This window comes from Emiliania huxleyi, assembly GCF_000372725.1.
Source record: "Emiliania huxleyi CCMP1516 unplaced genomic scaffold EMIHUscaffold_61, whole genome shotgun sequence".
Classification (NCBI taxonomy): Eukaryota; Haptophyta; order Isochrysidales; family Noelaerhabdaceae; genus Emiliania; species Emiliania huxleyi.
This window is the reverse complement of record NW_005197426.1, coordinates 219,619-229,039: the sequence shown is the minus strand read 5'-3', so window position 1 is coordinate 229,039 and position 9,421 is coordinate 219,619. Positions and strand designations below refer to the sequence as shown.

General features: G+C 67.4%; 2 protein-coding genes across 2 annotated transcripts; both read left to right on the top strand.

Annotated features, from left to right (window-relative positions):
• On the top strand, positions 1-5,594 carry EMIHUDRAFT_67355 (hypothetical protein; the record flags this gene model as incomplete). Its single annotated transcript, XM_005763962.1, has 14 exons — positions 1-513; positions 562-706; positions 858-957; positions 1,043-1,049; positions 1,250-1,331; positions 1,680-1,942; positions 2,238-2,777; positions 3,043-3,734; positions 3,924-3,954; positions 4,023-4,232; positions 4,332-4,622; positions 4,687-4,846; positions 4,902-5,188; positions 5,256-5,594. 14 exons carry the CDS (start codon positions 1-3, stop codon positions 5,592-5,594), a joined length of 3,660 nt encoding a protein of 1,219 aa, XP_005764019.1.
• A 2,816-nt stretch (positions 5,595-8,410) lies between these two features.
• EMIHUDRAFT_437571 (hypothetical protein) lies at positions 8,411-9,204 on the top strand. Its single transcript, XM_005763961.1, has one exon. The coding sequence runs from the start codon at positions 8,446-8,448 to the stop codon at positions 8,914-8,916; it is 471 nt and encodes a 156-aa protein (XP_005764018.1). The 5' UTR covers positions 8,411-8,445; the 3' UTR covers positions 8,917-9,204.
• Positions 9,205-9,421: the final 217 nt, after the last annotated feature.

Below are 9,421 nucleotides of genomic sequence, written 5' to 3'. Positions count from 1 at the left end.
ATGCGCAGCCAGCTGCGCGCGGCTGTCGACGGCAGAGGCCCGTGCCGCCCCGACTCAGAGGTGACTGAGAGGCTTCGCGAGCTGGTGCGGCCACACGTCGAGTCGTTTGACTGGTTCGTCAAGGAAGGCCTGGACGAGGGTGTCGAGTCGCTCGAGCCCGAGGAGTTTGAGAGCGCGGCGGGCTCTCGCATCAAGCTGTGGCTTCTGGAGGCGAAGCTCTATGCGCCCAAGAGCGACACGCGCAAGGACCAGGACCTCTTCCCGTCCGAGTGCCGCCGCCGCGGCGGCTCGTACACGGGCCAGCTGCGCGTCACGCTCCGCTACACTGTCGACGACGGCCCGCCGCTCGACTTTGACCGGGCGGTCGGCCAGCTGCCCGTGATGGTGCGCTCGTGCGCGTGCCACCTGCATTCGCTCTCGGCGCCGCAGCTCGTCCACCGCCGCGAGGAGCGGCACGAGCTCGGAGGGTACTTCATCTCAAACGGCGACGGGCGCAACCTTCGGCCGCTGGCTGTGCGAGCCTTCTAGGAGCCTACACGCGTCCTCCCCGTAGGCAACGAGCGCGCGATCCGCCTGCTGATCGTGCCGCGGCGCAACCACGTGACGGGCATCGTGCGCCCCTCCTTCCGCAACCGAGGGCCGCTCTTTACCCCGTACGCGACAGTAATCCGCTGCGCCAACTCAGACCAGTGCTCGCTCACTGTCGGTCCGAGACTAGCCGAGACTAGCCGACTAGCCGAGCCTCGGGCCAGTGCTCGCTCACTGTCGGTCCACCCAGTGCAGCTAGCTGGTACACTTGCCTGCTCGGAGCCTGCACGGAACCTTCTCGGAACCTTCTCTCGGAGCCATGCTGCTAGGGCTCCACCTGCTCTCGTCTGGCTCCGCGCGGCTGCGCATCACAATCAGCAAGAACGAGTTCTTCCTCCCCGTCGTGCTCGTGCTGCGCGCGCTGCGCGAGTGCTCGGACCGCCGCGCGTAGATGACGACAGCAGCTCCGTATCTCCACATATCTCCCCGTATCTCGAGGCTTAGATGCAGACAGCAGCTCCGTGCCGCCATGCCCCGGACTCCGACGAGACGGACTCCGTGCCTTCTGCTCGGTGGACGCTGGCTCCGCGGCATGCAGGGGTACTCAGCGCTGCTCCGCTGTACGCATCCACGCGATCCGCCAGACACACGAGGCCGCCTCCCCGCCCCCCACTCTGGCGTGCTCTCCCCGCCCCCCCACTCTCGCGTGCTCGCGGCGCAGGACCGAGAGGTGTATGAGCGGGCGACCGGCGGCGACGGCGACGACTCCTTCGTCGCCGACCGTGTCCTCGAGGCGCTCCTCTGTCAGATGCCGCCCCACACACACATGCGCCACACTTTCGCCACACACACACACACACACACACACACACACACACACACATGCACATGCACATGCACATGCACATGCACATGCATACATGTGCCGCACATGCGCCACTGCGCGGCCCCTTCGGCCCACGTCCGGCCACACCCGCTGTCCACCCGCCTCCCCCCCTGCCTGCAGCCGCCCTCCCTGCAGCTGCCCTCCCCTGCCGACCAGCCCCAAACGCCCGCCACCCGCCCCGCCGCATCCGCCCCGCCACCCGCCCCGCCGCATCCGCCCCGCCACCCGCCCCGCCGCATCCGCCAGGCGCTGCGCGAGAACCGAGACGACTTTGGACAGCCGCTCGCGACGCGGAAGCACTGCCTCGGCTTCCTCGGCCGCCAGTTCCGGGCGATGCTGCGGCGGCCGCCTTGGGAGTCGGACGAGCAGGTCGGCGCGTTGCTGCTGCGGCGGCAGGTCTTCATCCACCTGCAGCACCGCGAGGAGCGCGACCGCGGCGAGGCAAAGTGGGAGCTGCTGATGCTGATGCTGCAGCGGCTGTACGCGCTGGCGGCGGGGCGTGTCAAGGAGGACAACCCCGACTCGCTCGTCTGCCAGGCGGGGGGCCTGGCCGAGAGGGGCCGTGATTCAGCCGAGAGTGGGACCGGCCGGACTCGTCTGCCGTGGGTCCACAGCCTCCTCGTTTCTGCGCGCACCGCCACTCGCCTCTCTGACACGCGGCGCTGTCTGCCCTCGCTGCTGCTCCCCCCTCCTCCTATCATCGCTGCCCTCTCCTCCTCCTCGTCGTCGTGTCTCATCTCCTCTTCCCCCTCCGCGCCTCCTCTCCTACCACCCACCCCGCCACTCGCCCCTCTGACCCCCGCCACTCGCCTCCTCCGCCCAGGAGGTCCTGCTTCCCGGCCACCTGTGGGCGATGATGGTGCGAGAGCAGCTGGGCGGCTGGGTGCGCGCCGTGGCCAACGCCGTCAAGCGAGAGCTCGCCAAGCCGTCGCCGGCGCTGCCCACCGACGAAAAGATGATTGCGTCGGCCCTCCGCATGGCAACCTCGGCGGCCGAGCCCGGCAAGGCGCTCGGCTACTTTGTGGCGACGGGGAACCTGCGCTCCGAGTCGGGCCTCGACCTGCAGCAGACGGCGGGCTTCACCATCGTCGCTGAGCGGCTCAACTACTGGCGGGCTCAGCTCCTCGCGCGACTTGCGCTCGGGCATGTCCATGTCCACGCCGTCACACGTCCGAGACGCGTCCGCAGGCGCTTCCTCGCGCACTTCCGCTCGATCCACCGCGGCGCCTTCTTCGCACAGCTGCGCACCACCACCGTCCGCAAGCTGCTGCCCGACCAGTGGGGCTTCCTCTGCCCCGTCCACACCCCCGACGGCTCGCCGTGCGGGCTGCTCTCGCACCTCGCCGCTCCGTGCTCGGTCCAGGTCGAACCTCGATCTCGGCGCAGCTCGGACAACCTCGGCGCAGCTCGGACAACCTCGGCGCAGCTCGGCGCAGCTCGGCGCAGCTCGGCGCATCTCAGCGGGCTCACCTTCCCACCCCAAGGCTGATCTCGGCTGTCTCGGGCAAGTCTCGGCTGATCTCGCATCATCCCCCCCCCCACCACCTCCAGGTCGAGACGTCCGCGCGCGGCGCCGTCCGGTACCTCCCTGCTGCCGAACCTGCTGCGGAGAGGTTCGCCGAGCCAAGCCGAGATTCGCCGAGATTAGGTCCTACCTTCTGCCGCACCTCTCCGCCGCCGGCGTCGCGCTGCTGCCGCTGGGCGGGGGGCTGCCGACCGCGCACTACATGCCCGTGCTCATCGACGGCGAGGTGGTCGGCTTCGTGCACAACGACGCCGCGCCGCACGCCGCCTCGCTCCTGCGCCGCCTCAAGGTCTGCGGCGCGACACCGCCCGACCCGGCCGCGCCGCTGCAGCCGCCGCCGACCATCGCGTCGCTCGAGATCGCGCTCATCTTGCCGGGCGGCTCGCGGCGGCCGCCCGCGCTCTACCTCGCCGCGGGGCCGGCGCGGCCGCTGCGGCCCGTGCTCAACGTCTCCCTCGGCCGCACCGAGCTCATCGGGCCGCTCGAGCAGACGACCCTGCGTGTGTCGTACGGCGCAGACGACGAGGGCCGCGCCGAGGCGTCGCACGCGGAGGTGACGCCGCACAACATGCTCTCGCTCATCGCGTCGCTCACGCCCTTCTGCGACTTCAACCAGTCGCCGCGCAACATGTACCAGTGCCAGATGGGCAAGCAGACCATGGGCGTCCCCTTCCACGCCGTCGGGCAGCGCTCGGAGACCAAGGCGTACCACCTGCACACGCCGCAGTCGCCGGTGGTGCGCCAGCAATCTCTCCCCCCATCTCCCCCTATCTCCCCTTCTCGCCGCAGCCGCCGGTGGTGCGCCCGCAACACCCCGCAGCGCACGGCCTCGCCCTCGTGGGCCCGCCGTCAGCCTTCTCGCCCTCCCCCCCCCCCCCCCCCAGGTGCGCACGCAAAACTTCACCGCGTACGGGCTCGCTGAGCACCCGCTCGGCACTGGTCTGTTTCAGACTCCTTCGCTCATCGCTCCTCATTCCGCAACAGGCTCGACGAGTACCCGCTCGGCACGAACGCGGTGATCGCCGTCCTCTCGTACACAGGACCTTCTAGGAACCTTCTAGGAACCTTCTGGGAACCTTCTAGGTGATCGCCGTCATCTCTTACACGGGCTACGACATGGAGGACGCGATGATCGTCAACAAAGCGTCGTACGACCGCGGCTTCGCGCACGCGTCGGTGCGCACGACCGTCGAGGTCAACCTCAACAAGCTCAAGACCAAGGGCGAGCCGCCGCACCACCGCTTCGGAAACCTGAAGCCGCCCGAGCCGCCCGACGACGCGCCGCCGACCACGGTGCCCAAAAAGTTCTGCGAGTCGCTCGGCGCGCGCGCGCGCCCGCGGTGGATCGCCCTGCTCCAACCCCCTCCCTCCCCCCCCCGAGCCTCCCCCGAGCCTCCGCGTCTAGGCGTGGACGGGCTGCCGGAGGTCGGGCAGCTGCTCAAGGACGGCGACCCGATCTGCGCCGTGCTCGACCTCGCCACCTCAAAGCACGAGCTGCGGTACCACAAGTCGTCGGGCGGAGAGTCGGGAGGCGCAGCCGTGGTGGAGGAGGTGCGCGTCGTCGGCGGCGACGGAGACTGGCAGGAGGGCGGCCGCGACGCGCCCGTCGCCTTCATCCGGCTCCGCTACAACCGCAACCCCATCCCGGGCGACAAGTTTTCGTCGCGCCACGGCCAAAAGGGCGTGCTGCTCTTGCGGCTGTGGCCCGCGGAGGACGTGTCCAGGACGTGTCCGGGACGGGTCCGAGACGTGTCCCCTAGGCGTGCTCTCGCGGCTGTGGCCCGCGGAGGACATGCCCTTCACCGAGTCGGGCATCACGCCCGACATCTTGTTCAACCCGCACGGCTTCCCGTCGCGCATGACCATCGGCACGCTCTCCTCTCTCGAGCTGCGGGGCGCGAGGGCGCGTCCGCGACACGTCCGCAACGTGTCCTGCAGGTATGCTCCTCGAGATGATGGCAGCCAAGGCGGGCGCCGCGCACGGCGTCACGCAGGACGCGACGCCCTTCCAGTTCTCGGACAAGCACCGCGCGGTGGACTACTTTGGGGAGCAGCTGCGCGCGGCCGGCTTTTCGTACCACGGCACCGAGCCGATGTACTCTGGCCTCTACGGCACCGAGATGGAGGTGCAGATCTTTGTCGGCGTCGTCTACTACCAGCGGCTGCGGCACATGGTGTCGGACAAGCACCAGGTGCGCTCGCGCGGGCCGGTCAACACGCTCACCAAGCAGCCGGTGCACGGCCGCAAGGTGCACGGCGGCATCCGGCTGGGCGAGATGGAGCGCGGCGCGGAGGAGTCATCCGAGATGACCCGAGATGAGCCGAGACGGCCCGAGATTAGGCGAGATGGAGCGCGACGCGCTGCTCGCCCACGGCGTCGCCTACCTCGTGCACGACCGCCTCTTCCACTGCTCGGACGAGGCGCGCGCGCTCGTCTGCACGCGCTGCGGCTCGCTGCTCGCGCCGATGATGCGGCCGCCCGAGGGGGCGCTGTCCGGCCCGGCGTCGCGCGAGACGCTCTGCCGCGCGTGCGGCGACGGCGGCGCGGTGGACGCCATCGCGCTGCCCTACGTCTTCCTCTACCTGACCAACGAGCTCGCCGCGATGAACGTGAAGGTCAAGCTCGATACGCGATCGACCGCCGCGCTCAAGTGAGGGAAGTTTGTTGTGTGATCGAGCGAGGAGAGGCAGAGAGCATGTGTGCGTGGGGTTTGTCAGTGTCGCCCGTCGTCAGTGTTGTGGGCGCGTGGTAAGAGACGATTCCGTACGTACGGCCCTCTCCCAGGTTCAGTGGATTGGTCTGATTCAACGAACCACAACCAGGAACGCGATCGCGAAACCGAAAGTTTGGTGCGGTGTGTGGCCCAGTGCCAGTGCCGCCCACTGCCAGTGGTGGGCAGAGGCCAGTGCCAGTGAAAAACGCTAACGACACATAGAGATCACAGATCACTAACTTGCTCGGCGTCAGCCGGACGCCCCTGCGGAATGCATCGTCGTCGTCGTCGTGGCGTCGTGTTTGTCCGCCCTCCCTCCCCGCAACAAATTCCACCTCGCCTTCTCCGTCGCCCTCCTGGCCCAGTCCTTTGTGACACAAACACAGGTTCGAACACACACAGGTAGGGTGCCCACAGGGCCCAAAAAAAGAAAGTAAAAAAGAAATGGGGCAAGCCCCACCGCAGCACTTCGTGTTGGAGAGTCGAGATATTGAGAGTGTGACTAGGAGGGAGGGGCGCTGGGGATTCTCAAAGGTATACCCTTGGAATGGCCGGATCCAGCCTTGAAAGTACGAGATCGCGCGCGCTTCGCGCGCTGCACCGCCTGTTCTCCGCGGCTGAGTGACGACGGTGCCGTGTGCCAGCAGAGTTGGGGCGGCCGGCGAGGGAACGGTATTTCGACACAGGAGCATTCCTTCTTTTTCTGCGAACCCCGTGGCGGCTCGCGTGGTGTACCTGTGTTAGTGCCAGTGCGCGCCAGTGCCGTGCGCAGCGTCGTGCGAGGCAGCTAAAAATTCTTTTTCTCGCGATGTCCACCCCGCCGCGCCGCCGCTCGCGCCGCCTCGCCGCCGCCTCCACCTCCGCGCCCTCGCCAGACACGCCGCCGCCCACCCGTCTCCTCGACCTCCCCACCGACCTCCTCGTGCGCGTCGTCTCTCGCTGCGAAAGCCCCGCCGACATCGCTCGCGTCGCGGCCGTCTCGCTGCTCTTCCACGCCTCGCTTGCGCTGGAGGCCATCCGCTTGTGGGCGCAAGAGCGCGGCTTCGAGCTGCCGGCGCAGCCAGAGGGCGAGAGCTGCGCCGTGCGGTGGCTGTGCTATTCGGCGCTGCTGCGCGAGGCCAACCCGCCGGCGAGGGTGGCGGCAGGCGAACGGCACAGCCTCTTCATCGACGGCGAGGGGCGGCTCTCGTCGTGCGGCTCGGAGGGTTGGTCGCCAGGACTGCTCGGTCACGGCGAGGGCATGACGCAGCTGAACACGCCCACCCGCCTCCCTTCGACGCTGGGTGACGAGCGTGCCGTGAGCGTGTCGGTTGGAAGAGCGCACAGCCTCGCCCTCACCGGCAGCGGCTCTGTCTGGAGCTGGGGCTATGGAGGCTTTGGCCAGTTGGGCCACGGCGACGCGCAGGACTGGCTGCTGCCAAAGAAGGTCGAGGCCTTGGCTGGCCAGCGCGTCGTCGCTGTGTCGGCTGGAGAGCACCACAGCCTCGCCATCACCGCCGCCGGCGCCCTTTGGAGTTGGGGCTATGGTCGCAGCGGCCGGTTGGGCCACGGCGACCAGCAGACCCAGCTGCTGCCCAAGGAGATCGTGGCGTTCGCAGAGCGGCACGTCGTCGCCGTGTCGGCCGGAGAGAACCACAGTCTCGCCGTCACCGCCGACGGCAGCGTCTGGAGCTGGGGCTATGGAGCCTCTGGCCAGCTGGGCCACGGCGACGAGCAGGACCAGCTGCTGCCCAAGAAGATCGAGGCCTTGGCTGGGCAGCGCGTCGTCGCTGTGTCGGCTGGAAAGGCCCACAGCCTCGCCCTAACCGCCGACGGCGCCGTCTGGAGCTGGGGCGGTGGCTACTATGGCCAGCTGGGCCACGGCGACACGCAGAGGCAGCTGCCCAAGAAGATCGAGGCCTTTGATGGCCAGCGCGTTGTCGCTCTGTCGGCTGGAGGCAACCACAGCCTCGCCCTCACCGCCGACGGTGGCGTCTGGAGCTGGGGCGGTGGCTACTATGGCCAGCTGGGCCACGGCGACGCGCAGCGCCAGCTGCAGCCGAAGAAGGTCGAGGCCTTGGCGGGGCAGCACGTCATCGCTGTGTCGGCTGGATATAGCCACAGCCTCGCCATCACCGCCAACGGTGCTGCCTGGAGCTGCGGCTATGGAGCTGGGGGCCGCCTAGGCCACGGGGAGGACCAGTCGAACCAACTGCTGCCAAAGAAGGTCGAGGCGTTGGCGCCGGGGCAGTGAGGCATCGCCATCGGGCTCGGACTTTTACTCTACTGCCGCCTTGCCCCAAGGGAGGATATTTTTCTTGCCGAATCTGCGTTTTCTTCTTGTCCATGAGGGGCCGTCGCCTGCCGTGCCTATTGTGGTGCCAGTCCGAGCCAGTCTGCTGTGAGAGGGGCTTGTACAGTGGAAAGGAAATTCTTCTAGTCCGCGCCAGTCCGCGATTACCGCGCAAAATGAAAGAAAGTAGAAAGAAAGAAAGAAAACACGCAATTGAATGAGGAATTTATAGGAAAATCTCTCGCAGGACGAGGCAGAGGAGAGCGACGCGACAAGAGGATGAAGCGAAAGGAGAGAAACGAGGAGCGTGTGACCGACCCGCTGAAAGAAAAGAAAGAAAACACACAACCCAAGGACCGACCCGCTTAAATGAGAATCTCCCGCCGTAAAATTCTTTGAGCTTAGCCTTCGATGTTATGAAACAACGCAAGGCGGACAGGGCATATCGCTTTGGGGTCAAAATTCTTTTGGAACAACAAGGAGAGCACCAGGCCCCGTCTGCGCAAAACCAAGCCGCGGCATGCCGCAGCCTCCAGAGTACGGGGCACGCCCGGGGCCGAGCGTGGAGCAGGTGCAGATGCAGGTGCAGGGCGTGCGCGGCATTATGCAAGAGAACGTCGATGTCATGCTTGCCAATATCGACAAGACCGAGGTGCTCGAGGACAAGTCTTCGGCCCTCGCGTCGCAGGCCAAATCGTTCCAAAAGACGTCGCGCGCGGTGAAGAAGAAGATGTGGTGCGCCAACATGAAGATGAACCTGCTCATCGGCTGTGTCTGCATCATCATCGTCCTTGCAATCGTCATTCCCGTTGTCACATCGGCCGGCAGCGCGGCGGGTGCGGCGAGCACAGTCACCGGCAGCAGCGAGAGCAGCAGCGCGTCGCCACCGCCGCCGCCGGCCGAGGCAGGGGCAGGGCGGCGGCTATCCTCCCTGCTCTTCTCGGGCCCGCTGCTGCACCACAGCTTGACAGAGACGGGCGACATCTCTTGAGCGCGCGCGCGGAGCATCTGTTGTGCGCAGCTCGCGTGCGCGCCGCCGCCGCTTGGTCTCGGAGAGAGAGGCCGCCACTACTAGAGCGGCGGTCCCGAGGATGGAGCGCGCGGATTCTCCCGCTGCTCGAGACGCGCGTTTGTGCCATGGTAGCTGTGTGGACGCATCTTCCTTGTTGTTCGGTGTTTTGTGGTGTGGCGGGCGGGTGAGGTCGGCTAGTCATAGACGGCCCCGGCAGTTTACTACGTACATTTCTCATTTGTTTAAAACGCCAGGCCAGGCTCTCCCACAAAACGCCAAGGCCAGGCCTCCCACACCCCGAGGCCGACGCGCGCGCCCGCGGGGCGGGGGGGTGGGGGGGGGGGGGGCGCGGCGCGCGGCGGGGACGCGCACACCACACGACCATGTGAGGCATGAGCTCGAGTCCATGTCGAGTCTCACTCTCAGAGATCTCTCGGTTCTCGCCTAGGGCCAAGGCGCTCCAGGCACCAGGGTGCGACACTGC